The sequence below is a fragment of the Xyrauchen texanus genome, chromosome 41 (assembly GCF_025860055.1).
Source record: "Xyrauchen texanus isolate HMW12.3.18 chromosome 41, RBS_HiC_50CHRs, whole genome shotgun sequence".
In the NCBI taxonomy this organism is placed as follows: Eukaryota; Metazoa; Chordata; class Actinopteri; order Cypriniformes; family Catostomidae; genus Xyrauchen; species Xyrauchen texanus.
Window position 1 is genome coordinate 2,771,309 of NC_068316.1, and position 22,500 is coordinate 2,793,808.

A 22,500-nucleotide genomic window follows, 5' to 3' on the forward strand; every position below is an offset into this window, starting at 1 on the left:
TGTAAAGTCAATCATAAAAAGTCGAAATAAATTCAGGGTTTATACATATATATTATATATACCCCAGTCTCCTTTTTCTGCTGTTATTTGTTTACATATATTTGTTGGTTTGATTTTCTACTTCCTGCACAATTACTTTGAGCACCATATTTGGATTGTAGATTGTGGATCCTAAATACCAACACAAAAGAAATCAAACACTGTAAATGCAAAGTTTTAACAGTATTTGCACAAAACAGCAATAATCACAATAAATGTAATCTTATAAGTCGCTTTATCACAAGATTTATACATTCACATTTCACAACATGGAACAGATATGTAGGAAACACACCCAAAAACAACCAAAGAACCCAAGAGATGTTTCATCTATAAGTTTGAGTTTAAAGTGACTAATGGGGCTTTTCCACGGCACGGTACGACTCGACTGGACTCGGCTCGAGTTTTTGGGGTTTTCCGCTGTGGATAGTTCCTGGTACCTGATTTTTTTTAGTACCACTTCGGTCGAGGTCCCAAGTGAGCCGAGCCGATACTAAATGTGACGTCAAAATCCTGCAGATCACTAATTGGTCAGAGAGAATCGTCACTACCAGCGTCACTGGATTAGCGACACGGGACATCAACCCGCTAGATTTAAAGTTAGCATCAGCGATAGCTCATTTGTTCACATGACTTTTGAATAGTAAAAAGAAACGGCTGTGTGCAAAACCACACTGTGGTCAATAAACGAGGTGCAGACGTTCCTCTCGTTAGCAACGAACGAAACGAAAAAGTCTTTCAGGAAGTGTCTCCGCTGTTGGCCGCACACGGCTCCACCGGACCTGCCCAACAGTGAAGGGAACAGCAAAATAATCTTAAAAGTGACCACAGAGCCATCAAGGAAAAGTGGAAGTGGTTCGACCAAATGGACGCCATCGAGACCGGCGAGCAATGGGACGGAGGGTGTTGTTGGGGTCCATGATGGAGGATGGTACATTTTGTTACTCCGCTTGAAAGCTTCACTTTATTTAGTTGAGCAGCTTCTGGAAGCTTCTAAAACAATCAGACCAATTTAACTGTTACACTTGTGTAAAATCACCATCAACATCTGCTTTATGCAGCACAGTGAGCTAGCAGCTAAAAGCTAGCGCTCGTGTTATTGTTTATTGTTTTGTGTCGCATTTAAAATGATGTCACGGCAGTCGAGGCGGTGCAACTATGACGATCAGCCTATAATCCCGCCCACGTTGAGGCGGCACTAAACAGCTGTGGAAAAGAAACTCCGAGTCGAGTCGAACCGTAGCTTGCCGTTGAAAAGTGCCATAAACTTTCTTTCTAGAAACGGTTTACTCACACACACAACTCTTATCCTGTATTCTGTTCTTGCATATTGCTGTTGATTTGTGGATAGTGTATATTTAAAATGTCAATTGTGCCATGCTGGAGAACATAAACTGTCTGACAGTGAACATACTTTTACGTATTTGATTTGTGCCAATATAACACTTTCATTATACTTTTTTTTTTCTGTACAATCTCCACTTTTCAACCATAACAAACTACCTGCACGGCCATCTCAACTATGTTCCCTTTATGTGTGCTTTTTTGAGCTTCAAAGTTTTGGACACTGTTGACTTGCATTGTATGGACCAACAGAGCTGAAATATTCTTCTAAAATCTTTCTGGAGAAGAAAGAAAGTCATACACATGGGATGGCATGAGGGTGAGTAAATGATGAGTGAATTTTCATTTTTGGGTGTACTGTCCCTTTAAATGAAGTGGAAAATTCTTTTAGAAGAAATGAATACAACAAAACTACATAGTTATAAATTAAACATAAAAAAACAGATAAAAAGCATTAGCTATTAAAAACCAACTATTAAGTATCTCAATGCTACTCTCAGCTCACCCAAATGGTTTTAGTTTTTATCCCTATACTTTGATTTGGTTACACTTTATTTTGATGGTCCCAAGTAGATATTTAACTGACTATACGTGACTATTTAACTGGCTTGCTATAGCTAGTAAACAGTGTTTCAACAAACATTGATTAGACTATCAATAGCCTGTATAACTTCAGCAAAATAACAGCTTATCGACTGGCTTGCTATAGCTAGTAAACAGTGTTTCAACAAACATTCAGTAGACTATCAATAGCCTGTATAACAGCAGCAAAATAACAGCTTACTGACTGACTTGCTATAGCTAGTAAACAGAGTTTCAACAAACATTCAGTAGACTATCAATAGCCTGTATAACAGCAGCAAAATAATAGCTTATCGACTGACTTGCTATAGCTAGTAAACAGTGTTTCAACAAACATTCAGTAGACTATCAATAGCCTGTATAACAGCAGCAAAATAATAGCTTATCGACTGACTTGCTATAGCTAGTAAACAGTGTTTCAACAAACATTCAGTAGACTATCAATAGCCTGTATAATGCAGCAAAATAACAGCTTACTGACTGACTTGCTATAGCTAGTAAACAGAGTTTCAACAAACATTCAGTAGACTATCAATAGCCTGTATAATGCAGCAAAATAACAGCTTACTGACTGACTTGCTATAGCTAGTAAACAGAGTTTCAACAAACATTCAGTAGACTATCAATAGCCTGTATAACAGCAGCAAAATAACAGCTTATCGACTGACTTGCTATAGCTAGTAAACAGTGTTTCAACAAACATTCAGTAGACTATCAATAGCCTGTATAATAGCAGCAAAATAACAGCTTACTGACTGACTTGCTATAGCTAGTAAACAGAGTTTCAACAAACATTCAGTAGACTATCAATAGCCTGTATAACAGCAGCAAAATAATAGCTTATCGACTGACTTGCTATAGCTAGTAAACAGTGTTTCAGCAAACATGCAGTAGACTTTCAGTAGCCTGTATATAGATCTCTATTAATTACCTATTTACATTATTGTTGAGAATATCACTTAATTAAAAGGTCATTAATAAAGATCTATATACAGGTTACTGATAGTCTACTGAATGTTTGTTGAAACACTGTTTACTAGCTATAGCAAGTCAGTCGATAAGCTGTTATTTTGCTGATGTTATACAGGCTACTGAATGTTTGTTGAAACACTGTTTACTAGCTATAGCAAGCCAGTCGATAAGCTATTATTTTGCTGAAGTTATACAGGCTATTGATAGTCTAATCAATGTTTGTTGAAACACTGTTTACTAGCTATAGCAAGCCAGTCGATAACATGTTATTTTGCTGATGTTATACAGGCTATTGATAGTCTAATGAATGTTTGTTGAAACACTGTTTACTAGCTATAGCAAGCCAGTCGATAAACTGTTATTTGTCTGCATTATACAGGCTATTGATAGTCTACTGAATGTTTGTTGAAACTCTGTTTACTAGCTATAGCAAGTCAGTCAGTAAGCTGTTATTTTGCTGCATTATACAGGCTATTGATAGTCTACTGAATGTTTGTTGAAACACTGTTTACTAGCTATTGCAAGCCAGTCGATAAGCTGTTATTTTTCTGCATTATACAGGCTATTGATAGTCTACTGAATGTTTGTTGAAACACTGTTTACTAGCTATAGCAAGCCAGTCGATAAGCTGTTATTTTGCTGAAGTTATACAGGCTATTGATAGTCTAATCAATGTTTGTTGAAACACTGTTTACTAGCTATAGCAAGCCAGTCGATAAGCTGTTATTCTGCTGATGTTATACAGGCTATTGATAGTCTAATGAATGTTTGTTGAAACACTGTTTACTAGCTATAGCAAGCCAGTCGATAAGCTGTTATTTTTCTGCATTATACAGGCTATTGATAGTCTACTGAATGTTTGTTGAAACTCTGTTTACTAGCTATAGCAAGTCAGTCAGTAAGCTGTTATTTTGCTGCATTATACAGGCTATTGATAGTCTACTGAATGTTTGTTGAAACACTGTTTACTAGCTATAGCAAGTCAGTCGATAAGCTATTATTTTGCTGCTGTTATACAGGCTTTTGATAGTCTACTGAATGTTTGTTGAAACACTGTTTACTAGCTATAGCAAGTCAGTCGATAAGCTGTTATTTTGCTGCATTATACAGGCTATTGATAGTCTACTGAATGTTTGTTGAAACACTGTTTACTAGCTATAGCAAGTCAGTCAGTAAGCTGTTATTTTGCTGCATTATACAGGCTATTGATAGTCTACTGAATGTTTGTTGAAACACTGTTTACTAGCTATAGCAAGTCAGTCGATAAGCTATTATTTTGCTGCTGTTATACAGGCTATTGATAGTCTACTGAATGTTTGTTGAAACACTGTTTACTAGCTATAGCAAACCAGATGATAAGTCACATTTAGTCAGATGAATATCTATTTGGAACCATTAAAATAAAGTGTTACCTTTGATTGTATTTATCTAAATTAGATTCTCATTGCAAAAGGACCAATACTACACATACCTCACAGTATTGGCACATGAGATCAATGCTCTAAATGATTATCATTTTGGAAATATTATTCAGTTTTTCTGCAAAAGAGGACCTGAGGATAATTTCATGTGTAAGCATCATATCTTTCACACTTCAGGATTGTCACAATTTAGGCAGGATGGCTGTAATATTTTATAACAATACGAATCTTGAACCTTTACTGATCAGATTATATGCCAAAATACAATATTAGGCAAAAATGTGTACACACTTAAAACTATGTTTTTCATGATATTTAACTCACACACACACTCACTCTCACACCAACAGACTTACATAGTCCTTTGCTGAATCTATTGTTGTGATTTCACAAAAAAAATGTGTTGTATTGATTACATGATTTTTATTGGTTTGGGTTAAAACCTCTTCCCTTGTCCCAGTCCATAATTATAAGGAATATTCGGTCCTTTGTTCCACCACCACTCCTCTCAAAATCATTCCGTTAGTCCTCCTCTCCTCCATACAGGAAGCTATTCGTGCCGACAGGTTGGACATATTCCTCCGTTTTGTCCCAGTCTGAGACCCAGCTTCCTCCAACTCCACCCCCTACTGTCCCCGCCCCATTGGGGTCACCTGATTGGATAGTCGCTCCATAGCCACCGCCCCCTGTGCGGTACAGCTCTTCCGTTTCATCCGCCAGCTCGTCTTCTCCTAATATGCCGCATTTCTCATCGCTCGTGTTCTCTGGCTCCGCCCACGACTGCTTCTCTCCGGACGCAAAAAGACCTGAAACGCCATCGACAGTGACATCATCAGATAAAATAGGATTGGATGAGCCACAAAGCTGTACAATAGTTCGCCTTTTGGGTGAACCAACCCTTTAACTCCACATATTGCACATGCAAAAGTGATGGATGGAAGGAGATAAGAGGAAAGACAGAAATATTCACCATAGAAGATAACTCCACCATAATGAACGAGTGAAGCGATGAGAAACACATATTGCCACTCCTCCCGCGTCTATATAAACACAGAGGAGAAGGAATGTGTGTAGAGTTCGTAGAGAGAATGATAAATGATCGAATCAAGGAATGTGAGTGAAATGTGAGCAGAAAGAGGTCACATGACACCAGCCCACAACCAACACAAAGGCATATAGACATAACACCACTGAAACCAGCTGTTAAATCTTATTCAGGCTAGCTAAGCACATCACTATTCTTGTACCTTGTTTTTGGTCATGGCACCAACGATCAGAGGACACACCATGCCAGAGAGAGTGCCAACGCCATTGGAAATACCCATTAGAATACTGGCATACCGTGGTGCGATATCCAAATGATTTACATTGAACCCTGAATGTTTGGACAGAAAAAAAATATGTAAAAAAATCCACTTACACATTCAGACTTATGCGTACAATCTTTCCTAGATATACGTCCTTACCAGAGATTGCAAAACCACTAAATCCAACAGCAAGGACAAGAAATGATATGGCAACACCTTTAGTGTGAGAGAAACCAACCACCAGAAGAAACGTAGCCTCCAACCCAAAGCCTAAACATACACAAACATGCATAAAGTACATTATTATCAGAAAAACCCTCGCCCGTAGTGTTTTACGCACACTAATTAACACATACACATGCAATATTATGGCATGTTGGTGTCTTTGTTGTTGAAGAATCTAGGAATTGCAGAGTAACTGTGATCAAGGTTAAAATGATGGGGGGTTGCAGGTATGGATCCCCAAATAGGACATAAAAAACAACGTTGGAGAGTCTTAAAATGTCATACTAGACAGTTTGAGTTCTGCATTGTACATAATGAACAGCATTGGAAAAGCTAGCTTAAAAGTGTAGCTTTACAGGCTACTCAATATTACTATAGTAACACTGTGGTGAATTACTACAAAATGACAATTGGTTCATTTTCTAAAGGGTTGAATGGGCTGACAACATTAACTTGAACATACATGTATACTTAATATACACTAATAAACTAGAACACACCCTATAATAATTGTTGCTTTGCATAAATCTGTCCACAGTTAGACAAATTGTCTATAAATGGTGATTCGTACTATAGGTACTCTCACTAGAAGTGGCCGTCCAGCCAAGATGACTCAAAGGGAACACCGCAGAATGCTTAGTGAGGTAATAAAGTACCCTAGAGTGACAGATAAAGACTTGAAGGAATATTTGGAAATGTAAGTGCAGCGTAGTTCTAGCGGGAAGACTAGCAGCTGTACATCATCGCACCATTAGCTGGGTAATTCCCAGCCAATCACATGTAAGCCATTGCTTTATAAGTATGCTCTCAATCTATCACATTGCTGTTTCAGTGTGCTAACACGGCAACCTCCTCCACACCACCACCACCTGCTGAGTCCCGTCCTGCACAGGGGTAGGCTCCTCGCCCCTGCCTCCTATCTCCGGCAGGATATGGCGGTTCCAAGTACAACTTCTTCGGACCGCAAGACGGGGCCAACGCCAAAGAGAGAGACATTACTTTTCTGTTTTATATCCATCAAATAAATGTTAGCTTAAATTTCACTCCTGATAGAACTGGTTAACATCTCTGTTCATGAGTGTACTGTACAGGAATCATTAAACAGGTGTTCATGGCAGGACGTCACGAAGGAAGCCGCTGCTTTCCATCTAAAACATGACTGCACACCTGAAGTTTGCCAAAGACCCCCTTGATGCTCCACAACAATACTGGGAGAATGTTTTGTGGTCTGATGAATCTAAGGTTGAATTGTTTGGGAAGAGCACACAGCACTACGTATGGCATAAAAAGGGCACCAAACACCAACATGAAAACATCATCCCAACGGTGAAATGCAGTGGAGGGAGCATCATGATTTGAGGCTGCCTTGCTGCTTCAGGGCCTGGAAATACTGTAGAAAACCAGCTAATTCCAAACACTTTGTCTTGCCACTATAACTGAATCTAAATATAGTGATAAACAGCAGCAAATTAAATGGATTGTGTCAAAATATCAAGGAAAATTGTATTCCTCATGACAAGAGGTCATTGTACAATACAAACATACTGTATGTTTCAGAACTCAAAACTTCCTCTGTCACAATAGCCCCATTTACACTTTGCATTAACATGCATTTTCGGTGAATGCACTTGACTACATTAAATGACAGGTGTAATTGCACACAAGACACATTGTGATCAGATTGTAACCACATTCGGAGGTGCTCAGGGATGGATTATAACCACATTCAAAGAGAGTGTTAATGCACATGCATTTTAGTTATCCGGATACAACAGCATAATTCATTAATAATGTGTTAAGGTTACAGTCATCTATTGTTAAAGCGCTGTGTTTTGTGATCTTGCCTTTATCTGTTAATTCAGCCATTGCAATTTGAAGAACATAACAGACACTGCCGTCTTGCAATCTTGTCACCCAAACAGTTAACAATATTCCATAAATGATTCCATTGGAATGAGTCAACACAGTAGTAATTAGCCCTCGCTGAGAATGCTACATCCAACACTGGGGCTATACACTCACCTAAAGGATTATTAGGAACACATACTAATACTGTGTTTGACCCCCTTTCACCTTCAGAACTGCCTTAATTCTACGTGGCATTGATTCAACAAGGTGCTGAAAGCATTCTTTAGAAATGTTGGCCCATATTGATAGGATAGCATCTTGCAGTTGATGGAGATTTGTGGGATGAACATCCAGGGCACGAAGCTCCCGTTCCACCACATCCCAAAGATGCTCTATTGGGTTGAGATCTGGTGACTGTGGGGGCCATTTTAGTACAGTGAACTCATTGTCATGTTCAAGAAACCAATTTGAAATGATTCGAGCTTTGTGACATGGTGCATTATCCTGCTGGAAGTAGCCATCAGAGGATGGGTACATGGTGGCCATAAAGGGATGGACATGGTCAGAAACAATGCTCAGGTAGGCCGTGGCATTTAAACGATGCCCAATTGGCACTAAGGGGCCTAAAGTGTGCCCAGAAAACATCCCCCACACCATTACACCACCACCACCAGCCTGCACAGTGGTAACAAGGCATGATGGATCCATGTTCTCATTCTGTTTACGCCAAATTCTGACTCTACCATCTGAATGTCTCAACAGAAATCGAGACTCATCAGACCAGGCAACATTTTTCCAGTCTTCAACTGTCCAATTTTGGTGAGCTCTTGCAAATTGTAGCCTCTTTTTCCTATTTGTAGTGGAGATGAGTGGTACCCGGTGGGGTCTTCTGCTGTTGTAGCCCATCCGCCTCAAGGTTGTGCGTGTTGTGGCTTCACAAATGCTTTGCTGCATACCTCGGTTGTAACGAGTGGTTATTTCAGGCAAAGTTGCTCTTCTATCAGCTTGAATCAGTCGGCCCATTCTCCTCTGACCTCTAGCATCAACAAGGCATTTTCAGCCCACAGGACTGCCGCATACTGGATGTTTTTCCCTTTTCACACCATTCTTTGTAAACCCTAGAAATGGTTGTGCGTGAAAATCCCAGTAACTGAGCAGATTGTGAAATACTCAGACCGGCCCGTCTGGCACCAACAACCATGCCACGCTCAAAATTGCTTAAATCACCTTTCTTTCCCATTCTGATATTCAGTTTGGAGTTCAGGAGATTGTCTTGACCAGGACCACACCCCTAAATGCATTGAAGCAACTGCCATGTGATTGGTTGATTAGATAATTGCATTAATGAGAAATTGAACAGGTGTTCCTAATAATCCTTTAGGTGAGTGTATTAGGGCCATGTCAACACAGACATGATTTTCGAGTTAATTTGCGGGAAACCGCACAATACAGGACAGTTCTGCGTGATGCTCGTGTAACTAAATCCCTGATGCATCCATGTGCATCTCACAGCATCTGCCGCAGAAGATCAAAAATAAATAATAATGTCTGAAATCTTTAAATACCAACCAATGAAAATGTCATTGAGCTCTTCTTTAACCACAAAAACAAGTTGAACAGAATTGCCCTTTAAAAGTGTCAGAGATGTAGGCTAAAACAAGACATGCAAGACAAGTTACCCGGTGGTTTACAATAAAAATAAAATTAAATGAAATAAAAATTGTAAATAAAAACGTCATAACCAACTAAATTCATCTCGTAACATGAAGTTTAGCTTCATGCACAAACTCTGTCATCGAATAATACATTATAAACATTAATTATACTTAAAAACATTTAACAAATGCTGTAAAAGAATGTATTTTAAGCAGCTCATCACTGCTTTGAAAATAGTCAATCAATAATAAATAGGTGCTGTTTATTGTCGCTGTTCGCTTTAGCAATAACTCTTTATTCCCCTCGACTATTGAAACAGTTACTCATTTACATTTATGCTTTTGGCAGACGCTTTTATCCAAAGCGACTTATTACAGGGACAATCCCCCCGGAGCAACCTGGAGTTAAGTGTCTTACTCAAGGACACAATGGTGGTGGCTGTGGGGTTCAAACCAGCAACCTTCTGATTACCAGTTATGTGCTTTAGCCACTACGCACCACCACCACTCACATGTAATCCATTGCTATGTAAGTCTGTTTCAGTGTGATAACACGCAACCTCCTCCACTCCACCACCACCTGTTGAGTCCCGTCCTGCACGGGGGTTACTCAGTTAATTCATCAAGCTATTATGGACCAGTTCGATCTGACAACACTGCGTGGACCACGAGAGACTACAGAAGCGTACGTGTGTGGATGCATTACGCCTAAAAAGACCTAACATCCAATACTAATACTATTTTAATTTTGATATGCTGTTTTTAGTCAACTGATGTGGGTGACTTGACTCAATGAAGTTCTTGATTTTAAGATTTTAACCACGGTGAAACCATAATGCGAGCACCGTTTTTGCTGCACAAACGCCACACGCAATTTGACCAGTTGTGAGGTCCTGTGTCGTGTGAAACTGCCTTGTTTAGTTTCTATTACACTGGATGCATACCCGTCTTTATGTTTTCCTTGTGCCAGCCACCTCGATAGTCAATATTATACAGTAGTCTCTGTAGTAACATTCAAGCGCATTGGTTGACTGATGAGTGTGCCTGTGCACGTGTGTATGCGTGTGTTTGCTTAAACACAATGAAACAACTCTGGCTGCACGCAGACAGAGATGTGCTCATTCATTTCTGTTTTATTATTTTATTAAAAATGTTTTCATTGCATCACAAATGTGATGGACTCGGCATAAAATCCCGAGTCCCAAACGCTCGAGTCTGAGTAAAAATGCATCCGAGTCCGTGGCAAGTCCAAGTCCATTAATTGGACTCGGGTCAGAGTCCGAGTCCAAACTCGAGTACCCCAACTCTAGTCAACGCGCATGAACAAATGACAAAAGCCTAACATTTCCAGCCAAATCTAACCCGACTGTGTGTGGTCTGCACTTATATAGAGCCTTTTTAATCTTAGCGGTATTCAATGCACTTTACACTGTGTCTCAATCACCCATTCATACGCCAATGGCGGCAGAGCTGCTATGCAAGGTGCTAGCCTGACATTGGGAGCAACTTGGGGTTCAGTGTCTTGCCCAAGGACACTTCGGCATGTGGAGTCATGTGGGACGCGAATCGAACCGCCAACCCTGCGATTAGTGGCTGACCCGCTCTACCACCTGAGACACAGCCGCCCACGTTACTATTGTAAACTCACCGTGGTGACTCTACAGTGGTGACTCTACAGTGGTGACTCTCCCGGCCAGCTATTTTCGGCATAAAAACACCGCACTACCTAAACTAATAATACTGGATGGATTGGGTCAGTTTGACTAATTCAATTTCCTAATGGAACACAATTCACAACAGCTGCTAAACATCTCAGCGCAGACATTACCGCCACAGTTCATCATTTTCCTGACGTTTGTAGTTGTCATAATGTTGTGAGTCCTCAGATAGTCAGCCAGCAGTCCTCCGATCGGCACGACGATGGTCATAACCAGATGAGGAAGAGCAGAGACGAGACCGACCTAAGAGGATTCCCAAGAGGCAAGAAGAAGATAATGAATGTAACTGGAGCCTCAACAGACAAATAATATCTTTCTGCAGGAAACATTGCTCAGAGGTTGCTCTTTCAGGGCTTGGGAGATCAAATGGGAGTCCTAATTCTGTTTAATTTAAAGGAATAGCTCATCCGACATGAACAACATGAGGGTGAGTGAACGCTGACAGAATTTGAATTGAACTGTTCCTTTAAGAAAGTCTTAATTTGTTACATTTAAGGTAATGTATGAGTCAGTTTGTATGGTCATTTGTGTGGTTCATTCAGGTTTTGGGAAATATTCTCTCACCTTGCTGATCTCAAATTTAAACACCTCTTCAAAATACGCAGGTTGACTGATGAGAAGAAGGTAAAATGTCCAGCTCCTGCAGAAATTAGCCACGATAATGGCGTACACGGGCATCGATGTGAAAAACTTACGCCAGGGAGTGTTAAACTTCTGCAAATGCATTAGAGCACAGTGTTAATGTTCTTAACAAATATGCTAACATGAATATTTGGAATGATTGACTTCAAAGCCAAGACTATAATAACCCCATTAGAGAGAGAAAGGCAGCAGGATATTGAAGTGTGTTTGTACCGTCACAGGGTTCATTAATCCAGCCGTTTCCCCGATAGCATTTTCAATGTATTTCCTTTCCTCTGGGGTGATGGTGGGGTGAGCCGCTGGACTCTCATATGACACCAGAATCCAGAACATGTACCAGCAGACCCCAAAACTACCTACAGTCAGAAATATACAGAAACATATGAACACATTATATAGAAGCATAATAAACACTGGTTGATAAGATGACAATCAAGAAATCAAGAATCTGCTTTGTGTGTGTGTGTGTGTGTGTGTGTGTGTGTGTGTGTGTGTATGTGTATGCATGTGTGTGTGTGTGTGTGTGTGTGTGTGTGTGTGTGTGTGTGTGTGTGTGTGTGTGTGTGCGTGTATTTATCACTTTGTGGGGACCAAATGTCCCCATAAGGATAGTAAAACCCGAAAGTTTTGACCTTGTGGGGACATTTTGTCGGTCCCCATGAGGAAAACAGCTTATAAATCATACTAAATTATGTTTTTTGAAAATGTAAAAGTGCAGAAAGTTTTCTGTGAGGGTTAGGTTTAGGGGTAGGGTTAGGTTTAGGGGATAGAATATAAAGTTTGTACAGTATAAAAACCATTATGTCTATGGAAAGTCCCCATAAAACATGGAAACACTACATGTGTGTGAGTGTGTGTGTGTGTGTGTGTGTGTGTGTGAGTGTGAGTGTGAGTGTGTGTGTGTGTGTGTGTGTGTGTGTGTGTGTGTCTCTCACCATATACATAGAAGACTGAGGACCAGCCTGAATACTGCACTAGAACTCCAGCTAATGGCATGGCGATCACAGCACCTGCATATGAACCTAAGATGATAAAATATATTAAAAAGAGAAAATCTGTAACCATATAATAGTTTGAGGAAATGCAGAATTTGTTCCTGCCTTTATTCTGTGACATTCCCCCTCTTAAAAATAATGGTTTTGAATAATGGGAATGACATCATAAATTTTTTAGTACATGGTTCAAACAGAAGTGCAAATAAATATCTTGTACGGTCTTCATCAGTGTTTCATTATGTTTACACTAATATTGACCCAAGCAAGAAAAACAATCTTGGCATAAAGAAAAAGTATAATTAGGGTAAATAGTGATGGGTGGAATGATATTTGGCAGGCCATTAATAGAACCCTGAAAACAATCAAAATTGTCACAGTGACACGATCTTCAACTCCTTAACGTTCAACACAAAAAACTGTTTTACAGTACGTGACATGATCTTTAACCCTGCCATGTTCAACTTTGAAAACACTTTAAACGTCAGTTAGTGACATGATCTTCAAGCAGGTAACGTATTGAACTTCAACCCCGTCGTGCTCAATGTACATCAAAGTACGTTCAACACACTGAATTTCAACCCTGTCACATTCAGCCTCAAACACTTTGAATGCCACAATAACTGGCATGATCTTCCACCCTGAAAAATTTGTCACAGTAAGTGACATGATTTTCAAACCTGTAACACATTAAACATGATTTCTTTTTAATGTAACGCACTAAAAATTTAACCATATTCTGTTCAACTCTGAAAACATTAGTCACAGTAATTGATGTGAACTTCAATCCTGTAATGTTCAACTTTAGGAACACTTTGAGTGTCACATTTAGTGATCTCTTGTTCTTGGCATAAGAAAAATAATTATGATATTAGACATTTGTGCTGATCTTCAACTCTATCATGTTCAACCTCGAAAACACTTTGAATGCCGCAGTAAGTGACAGGGACTCTTATTCTTGGCATAAGCAAAAGTAAAATGAGGGAAATAATGGTGAAGTTGAATTATATTTGGTAGCTGAGGCCATTATTAGACATTTTTGCAATAATCTTCAACCGTGTAACGTTCAACCCCAAAAACACGTTGAACGTCACAGGGATGTGATCTTCAACCCTGTAACGCCCAACACAGAAAACACGTTGAACGCCACAGGGATGCGATCTCCAACCCTGTAACGCCCAACACCGGAAACACGTTGAGCGCCACAGGGATGCGATCTCCAACCCTGTAACGCCCAACACTGAAAACACGTTGAGCGCCACAGGGATGCGATCTCCAACCCTGTAACGCCCAACACCGGAAACACGTTGAGCGCCACAGGGATGCGATCTCCAACCCTGTAACGCCCAACACCGAAAACACGTTGAGCGCCACAGGGATGCGATCTCCAACCCTGTAACGCCCAACACCGAAAACACGTTGAGCGCCACAGGGATGCGATCTCCAACCCTGTAACGCCCAACACCGAAAACACGTTGAGCGCCACAGGGATGCGATCTCCAACCCTGTAACGCCCAACACCGAAAACACGTTGAGCGCCACAGGGATGCGATCTCCAACCCTGTAACGCCCAACACCGAAAACACGTTGAGCGCCACAGGGATGCGATCTCCAACCCTGTAACGCCCAACACCGAAAACACGTTGAGCGCCACAGGGATGCGATCTCCAACCCTGTAACGCCCAACACCGAAAACACGTTGGCGCCACAGGGATGCGATCTCCAACCCTGTAACGGCCAACACCGAAAACACGTTGAGCGCCACAGGGATGCGATCTCCAACCCTGTAACGGCCAACACCGAAAACACGTTGAGCGCCACAGGGATGCGATCTCCAACCCTGTAACGGCCAACACCGAAAACACGTTGAGCGCCACAGGGATGCGATCTCCAACCCTGTAACGGCCAACACCGAAAACACGTTGAGCGCCACAGGGATGCGATCTCCAACCCTGTAACGGCCAACACCGAAAACACGTTGAGCGCCACAGGGATGCGATCTCCAACCCTGTAACGGCCAACACCGAAAACACGTTGAGCGCCACAGGGATGCGATCTCCAACCCTGTAACGCCCAACACCGAAAACACGTTGAGCGCCACAGGGATGCGATCTCCAACCCTGTAACGCCCAACACCGAAAACACGTTGAGCGCCACAGGGATGCGATCTCCAACCCTGTAACGCCCAACACCGAAAACACGTTGAGCGCCACAGGGATGCGATCTCCAACCCTGTAACGCCAACACCGAAAACACGTTGAGCGCCACAGGGATGCGATCTCCAACCCTGTAACGGCCAACACCGAAAACACGTTGAGCGCCACAGGGATGCGATCTCCAACCCTGTAACGGCCAACACCGAAAACACGTTGAGCGCCACAGGGATGCGATCTCCAACCCTGTAACGGCCAACACCGAAAACACGTTGAGCGCCACAGGGATGCGATCTCCAACCCTGTAACGGCCAACACCGAAAACACGTTGAGCGCCACAGGGATGCGATCTCCAACCCTGTAACGGCCAACACCGAAAACACGTTGAGCGCCACAGGGATGCGATCTCCAACCCTGTAACGGCCAACACCGAAAACACGTTGAGCGCCACAGGGATGCGATCTCCAACCCTGTAACGGCCAACACCGAAAACACGTTGAGCGCCACAGGGATGCGATCTCCAACCCTGTAACGGCCAACACCGAAAACACGTTGAGCGCCACAGGGATGCGATCTCCAACCCTGTAACGGCCAACACCGAAAACACGTTGAGCGCCACAGGGATGCGATCTCCAACCCTGTAACGGCCAACACCGAAAACACGTTGAGCGCCACAGGGATGCGATCTCCAACCCTGTAACGCCCAACACCGAAAACACGTTGAGCGCCACAGGGATGCGATCTCCAACCCTGTAACGCCCAACACCGAAAACACGTTGAGCGCCACAGGGATGCGATCTCCAACCCTGTAACGCCCAACACCGAAAACACGTTGAGCGCCACAGGGATGCGATCTCCAACCCTGTAACGCCCAACACCGAAAACACGTTGAGCGCCACAGGGATGCGATCTCCAACCCTGTAACGCCCAACACCGAAAACACGTTGAGCCCCACAGGGATGCGATCTCCAACCCTGTAACGCCCAACACCGAAAACACGTTGAGCGCCACAGGGATGCGATCTCCAACCCTGTAACGCCCAACACCGAAAACACGTTGAGCGCCACAGGGATGCGATCTCCAACCCTGTAACGCCCAACACCGAAAACACGTTGAGCGCCACAGGGATGCGATCTCCAACCCTGTAACGCCCAACACCGAAAACACGTTGAGCCCCACAGGGATGCGATCTCCAACCCTGTAACGCCCAACACCGAAAACACGTTGAGCGCCACAGGGATGCGATCTCCAACCCTGTAACGCCCAACACCGAAAACACGTTGAACGCCACAGGGATGCGATCTTCAACCCTGTCACAATTAACCCCAAAAACATTTGGAATGTAACAGGGTTGATACAAAACATGTTATGAAAGAGAATATCAAAGGTTACTGATATTATTATCCAATTATAATTGGATTTATTACAAGGCAAACCAAAACTGCTTCACCAAAAATACTGTACATTTAAAATGCTAAAATTGGGGGTAAGAATTAAATAATAATAATTAACCAACCTTAGAAAAACTCAAATGTATTTACCAATAATCTCTCCTCAGGTGTTCCCACAATGTGCATGGTGAGCAAATATGATTTCTTACATTTCTGCTCTAATATTTTTGAATTAAATGATAATAAAAAAATTTAAGTTTAAAATCCTTTTTCTTGCACAAAAGGCACTATTACCCTTGAACTATCCAAAACACAAACAACAGGTATATAATGATAGTTAAAGTTACTGATAATCTACCACAGATTTTAAACTGTTGAGCAAAAATTATGACCTCACCACAGAACGCTGTTGTGGCCAAACGACTTCTTTCTAGAGGCGGAGCCCATTTTGCCCAGATCCCATGACAAGCTGGATAAGAAACACCCTGAGTTGGAAGAACAGTAGATGCTATTATTGTATCTAAAGGTAAAATCCATAATGTTATTACCATTCCTGTATCTTTTTAAAGTGGATCATTGAGGAAATTAGTAAGTACAGCAATAAAACAACATGTGTGTATGTGTTTTAAGGCATGTTTTTACCTCCACGAGGCCCTGTAGTATCCGCACCATAATCACACAGCCGAAGTGTACTCGCGCTGCTGTGGGAATAATCATATTTAGGACAGATGTGGATACGACTGCAAAACCAAACACCCTAAAACATAGAAAGAGACAAAGATAAAGTCAGAGACAATGTGAGAAAAATATTCACAACATTATTTTTATTCTACTTCACGCATACAGTCTCATTAGCATGGTTTAGAGTTTGCCTGACTGACCTGTTGGCGGCAAATTTCTGGCAGATGAAACCTCCAGGAATTTGAGTGACAATGTAACCCCAAAAAAATGATCCATGAATCATTCCGACGGTCTCTGGGTCCCATGTAAACTGAGCATTCTGAAACAGACATTTAGTTTAATTTTACATCTTTGAATGAACAAATTATAATGCAGAACTTAAACAGATAAAGGGAATTAACAAATGTCCTTGAAGTCTTGTTTTAATATGCCGAAGTGTTGCCAAGATACAGCCCCACTTCCTGTTTGGCCTCATTGCCACCTGCTTTATAGTTTATATCAAAAATATGTAATGTCATTGATAAATACGGCTGTCTGAGATTACAAAAATTAGAAACATATGTGAAATTTGAACTGTTGGTGGCGCTAGAGGGTTTGAGATAGCAAAGTAAAATTTGGCGTGGGAGAATTTGATACCTTGCCCAATTAGTGTGCCAAATTTCACGTTTTTTTACCATACGGTTTTTGGGGATACCCCTGTACAACTTTGTACCGTTTGAGTCATAGACCCTAAATACTTCCACATAAACAGCTGTAATGAAAACAATCATATATCGAGTCATAATAGTTTTGAATTTAAACTGCGTGTACACGCACACTAAATTAAACTCACCACAATGTATGGCTTGCCATCTCTGTAGATGGTGTGGTTGTTCACCATACTGACGATGGCCACACCCAGGTTACAGCGGATACCGAACGAGATGCAAAATCCAAGTCCTGACAAAATAGCGATGATGTACCGTCGCGGCAAACCAAAACATGTGCAGTCCACCACAGGAAGTTCCTTCTCTTCCTGAAGCTCTGGACGACCCTCCGCGGATAGCTCAATCGTCTCGCCATTTTCTTGCCGCTTTTCTAGAACCCTGAGAAACAAAAAGAGATCGATTAAGTGGATCCTTAAGTATGTCAGTGAATCAAACGTCATTGTACGTTATTCAAACGTTGTGTCTTCCAAGGTTAAGAACCAGCTGTTTGTAGAAAAGACAAATCACAAATTAGATCACTTTAATATCTCATTTGTTTCTCCTAGACAGCAATGCGATTAAATGGAGAGATTAAAGTTGTGTACTGGATGGTTACAAGTCGTTCTTTTATTAGAAAATCCTAGAAAAGTTTCAACATACATGCATGTATTAAACTAGATTTTTAAAAGATTTCTCATTTTATAATCTCAAGACAACCTTATTTGTCAATGAACCCTGCGTTTCAACAATAGTTTCATTTACTCTATTTTCATTTCTCCAAAGGACATCCGAGATAATGGAGCGCTCGGATTATGTTTCATGTAAGTATCAACTTTAAGTCCCCTGAGCTATGAAAGAGCAACCTCTGAGCACTGAATATGTCCTCTGGGCGACCGTTGTCAATTCCACAAGCTATCGAGTGTTATTCACACTTATATAGCCTATTTGAACAAAAGTATGAAATTGTACCGTGTAATGGACATACTTAAATTGACATTTCTTATCTTAAAGGATTAGTTCACCCAAAAATGTAAATTCAGTCATTGTTTACTCGCCCCTATGTTGTTTTAACTCTATATGACTTTCTTTATTTTTCTGAACACAAAGGGAGAAATTGTGAATAATGTTGTGCTCTGTGATGTCATACAATGGCAGTTTATGGTGACCACCTCTTCAAGCTTCAAAAGAACACAAAAGTATCATTCAGAAGTCTAATTAATTATTCATGAGACTCGTGATTGTTATGAAATATACGAAACAAACTGAAATATAATGTATTATTTAGTGTAAATGTTCTGACCGTTGATCTGTGTGTGTTCATGATAGGACACGAGAGCAACAGTTCACACAGCGCCTTTGCAACATTGGGGCGTTCAAGAGAATAATAGTTTTGTTTATCTAAAAACAGGTCCTCCACAGTGATAGTGACATCAGAACACAACTGCACACAAAACAGAGAACAGAACTTACTAAACATGTCTGAAAAGTTTGTAGTTGAAGGATTGATGCATTTCTATGCCCAGCCTTATTATTTTGGAATGTTTTTGGACATCGTGAGTTACCCACACGATGCCGAAACTAGAAAACAAGTGATCAATAGAATATACCGTCGCTCGTCACGGCTGATTAGGACAAAAACTCTGATTACCCTAGAGAATATAGCTTTTATCGCACATTGTTTGCCATCAGGTGAGGACACGCTGTGACTGTGGCGTCTTGTATGACTCATCTGTGTTTCTGTTTGATTTCCAAGTACTTCGTTCAAAATAATAAGGCTGGGCATAGAAATGCATCAAGTCTTCAACTACAAACTCTTCAGACAAGTTTAGTAAGTTCTGTTCTCTGTTTTGTGTGCAGCTGTGTTCTATCGCTCACTATCGCTGTGCAGGACCTGTTTTTAGATAAAACGAGTTTTCCCTTGAACTGCGTGAACATTTTCACAAAATAATACATTATATTTCAGTTTGTTTCTTATCAAATCTTATCGTTTACTTTCATAACAATCACGAGTCTCATGAATAATTAATTAGACTTCTGAATGATACTTTTGTGTTCTTTTGAAGCTTGAAGACGTGGTCACCATAAACTGCCATTGTATGACATCACAGAGCACAACATTATTTCACAATTTCTCCCTTTGTGTTCAGAAAAATAAAGAAAGTCATATAGAGTTAAAAACAACACAGGGGCGAGTAAACAATGACTGAATTTTCCATTTGGGGTAAAATGATACTTTAAGCAGATGTTGGGTTTTCACCAGTGCTCATGACATAAACATGAGGGGCGGAACTGAATCTGTTCCCAGTTCATATTTATATTAAACAGATGTTGTGTCTGATCCAGATTAAACACACAACATCGTGAAACAATCTTTGACTTTAACTGAAGTAGCTCTCACCTTGGAATAAGATCCAAATTAAATGTGGAAATGTAATTTTCTGAAGACACTGGAGTGATGCTTGATCATGCAAACCCGGCACCACAATTCAAGCATGTTACTATGCAGTTGCCAAGGTCCTCTAGCATGTTACTATGCAGTTGCCAAGGTCCTCTAGCATGTTACTATGCAGTTGCAAGGGTGTTTTGGATAGATGCATATTGGCCCATCTTAAAAGAGACTCTATGGTCTCTAGATATAGTTCGGCAAACTCTTTCAATGTAAGTCTATGGTATGTTTTACCATTTTAATTGTCCGGCAGAATAAACTTAAATCTGATTTATATCGAATCAACAGAAAACTACAGAATACAAGTTCAGCAGCTTTACTGTCCTAAAGCCAAAATAAATCTATCCAACACTCTCTCTTAAGTACAGACAACACGTCGTGCTCTTACCGTCAGTTTACTGTACTGCTGCAGCTGTACTTCAACTCTGATTAAGTAATAATGTTCCTCTGAGCCTGAATTATTGATCAAACCTTCTATTTTCGGCTTTTTGTGCCCATCTTCCCCTCCCCCATCTCTCTTCATCCATCAATTCTTGTCCTCTGCAAAATCACCACTGTGTGTGTAGAGGCCTCATCTGAGAGATGTTTATTAACAGTATTTGATTGAGAACTTAGTAATAAGTATATACTTTAAGATTGTAGATACTGTATACTATAGTATAGTATTATATATCTTTACGTTTATTCTTGCATTGCATCAAAATAGTAAAATTAGGATCAAGCAAACCACAACAGATACAAAGAGTATAATCTTTTCTGTTACGAAGCCTCCTTTCCAATAGGTCACCGGTTAGAACGAAACGAAAGAACGAATAATAACCTTCATTTTACAATGACAGTACTCTAAGTGTGAGTAAGGGTGTGTGATATACCAGCTGAAGTGCTGCCAGATCTCACAAGAGAAACAAGGGACTTGACAAGCTCAAAATAAGGGACTTGCTGAAATCCTGCTCGTCAAATCAGAGATTATTTAGCAGAGATGGGCCACTTCTATTCAAATGAACGGGAGAAATTGGAACACCCAACGGCAGCCAACGGTCAACCCACCTTACAAGTAGAATAGCCAATCACCTTTTAGATACAAAAATCGCCTGTCAATCAACTCGAGAACATGCATGTGTAACCAGTCCTGCTCACCCCGCTCCGAACGGAACTCGAACTGACGTCTCCGGCATGGGAGGCGGGTGCCCTAACAAGGAGGCTAAAGGCTGCACCTCTTGAGGTCAGGAGAGTGAGGTTTATACACACTGCACAGATAAATACCAGCTGGCTCCCGTTACACTCACCCCCTAAACCTCACTGCCATCCGGGTCACGGCACCAATGTAACCGGTCCTGCAATACAAGACGGTATAATTGCATTTATAGCGTAATCTGATGTAACTAAGCACAATTTATTATACCAGTTGTGACGGAACGTCACGCCCTTCTCTTAGATCATCATCGCCCCGCCCCGCGTGATGGGACTCGTGTGATCCTAATGAAGAGCCTCACCTCCGCTGCATTTAAACACTTGAGCACGCCTCTCCTCGCGAGACTGGTCTCTACCTGCTGGCATCTTTACAGGTTCAGGAACGGAGCGGGGAGGGCGCGGTGCGAAATGTGTCGCCGAACCCATACCCCGGAACCCTGGCACGAGTTGGAGCAGGCATCGCGGCCGACGGGCCAGGATGCCGGGGCACTATTCCCCTCAAGTGCTTCGATACTGTCCACCATTGGATTTACCTGCCTATAAACGTTCCATAAAAATGACATTTTGGGCTTCCTAAACATGCTTGAAAAAGCTGCCCATGCACCAGAGAATATAGAGAATATGGAACAGACTTGATGCCGATAGTAAGCTAGTAACTACTCAAGACTATCCCTTCCAACACTACACAAAATCAACAAACTCAATCAATGCAATCTAACTTTTGGATACGTTTCTATCACACCCACGAGTGTTTCATCTAATATGCTTAGTGAGAGAATTGAGCTTAAAATGTGTGTTTATGATGTAATAACATCCTCACACTGTCCAGGAAGTAGTACGAGTTTAATGAAACTTATCCAGTCCAGTAATAAAGGTCATGACATGGACAACTGTAATGACTCGTGGGCCTTTCCGAGAGCGAGCGAGAGAGAGAGAGAGAGATTATTTGTCTTGACTAGCAGCAGGTTGGTTGGTGATCTATTTCAGGACTGGATTTACACATTAAAGACGGCTCGAAATCCAGGGAAACAGACAGACAGATCAAAAGTGTTTTGCCCTGGATGCACGTGACAGTCAAATGCAATCCTTACACTATAAAGTAAACAAAAAACAAACAACTTTCGACCCACCATAATTCATTAATATGCAAAGGCTTTTTAAATCCTTTGAGGATAAAATAAATAAAAAAATCTTGCCTTTATTAGTT

The 22,500-nt window shown here is 41.2% G+C and overlaps 1 protein-coding gene across 1 annotated transcript in view; it reads right to left on the bottom strand.

Annotated features, from left to right (window-relative positions):
- Positions 1-3,056: 3,056 nt before the first annotated feature.
- LOC127634207 (vesicular glutamate transporter 1-like) overlaps positions 3,057-22,500 on the bottom strand; it is a 21,119-nt gene continuing 1,675 nt past the window's right edge. Inside the window, exons 2-13 of the mRNA XM_052113668.1 lie at positions 17,803-18,055; positions 17,171-17,289; positions 16,932-17,046; positions 16,687-16,774; positions 12,689-12,775; positions 11,967-12,109; positions 11,676-11,825; positions 11,222-11,354; positions 5,825-5,935; positions 5,606-5,733; positions 5,329-5,398; positions 3,057-5,164 (exon numbers count right to left, since the gene is read on the bottom strand). Coding sequence (XP_051969628.1) covers positions 4,881-5,164; positions 5,329-5,398; positions 5,606-5,733; positions 5,825-5,935; positions 11,222-11,354; positions 11,676-11,825; positions 11,967-12,109; positions 12,689-12,775; positions 16,687-16,774; positions 16,932-17,046; positions 17,171-17,289; positions 17,803-18,055 — 1,681 coding nt within the window. The 3' untranslated portion in view covers positions 3,057-4,880. The remainder of the gene's footprint in view (positions 5,165-5,328; positions 5,399-5,605; positions 5,734-5,824; positions 5,936-11,221; positions 11,355-11,675; positions 11,826-11,966; positions 12,110-12,688; positions 12,776-16,686; positions 16,775-16,931; positions 17,047-17,170; positions 17,290-17,802; positions 18,056-22,500) is intronic.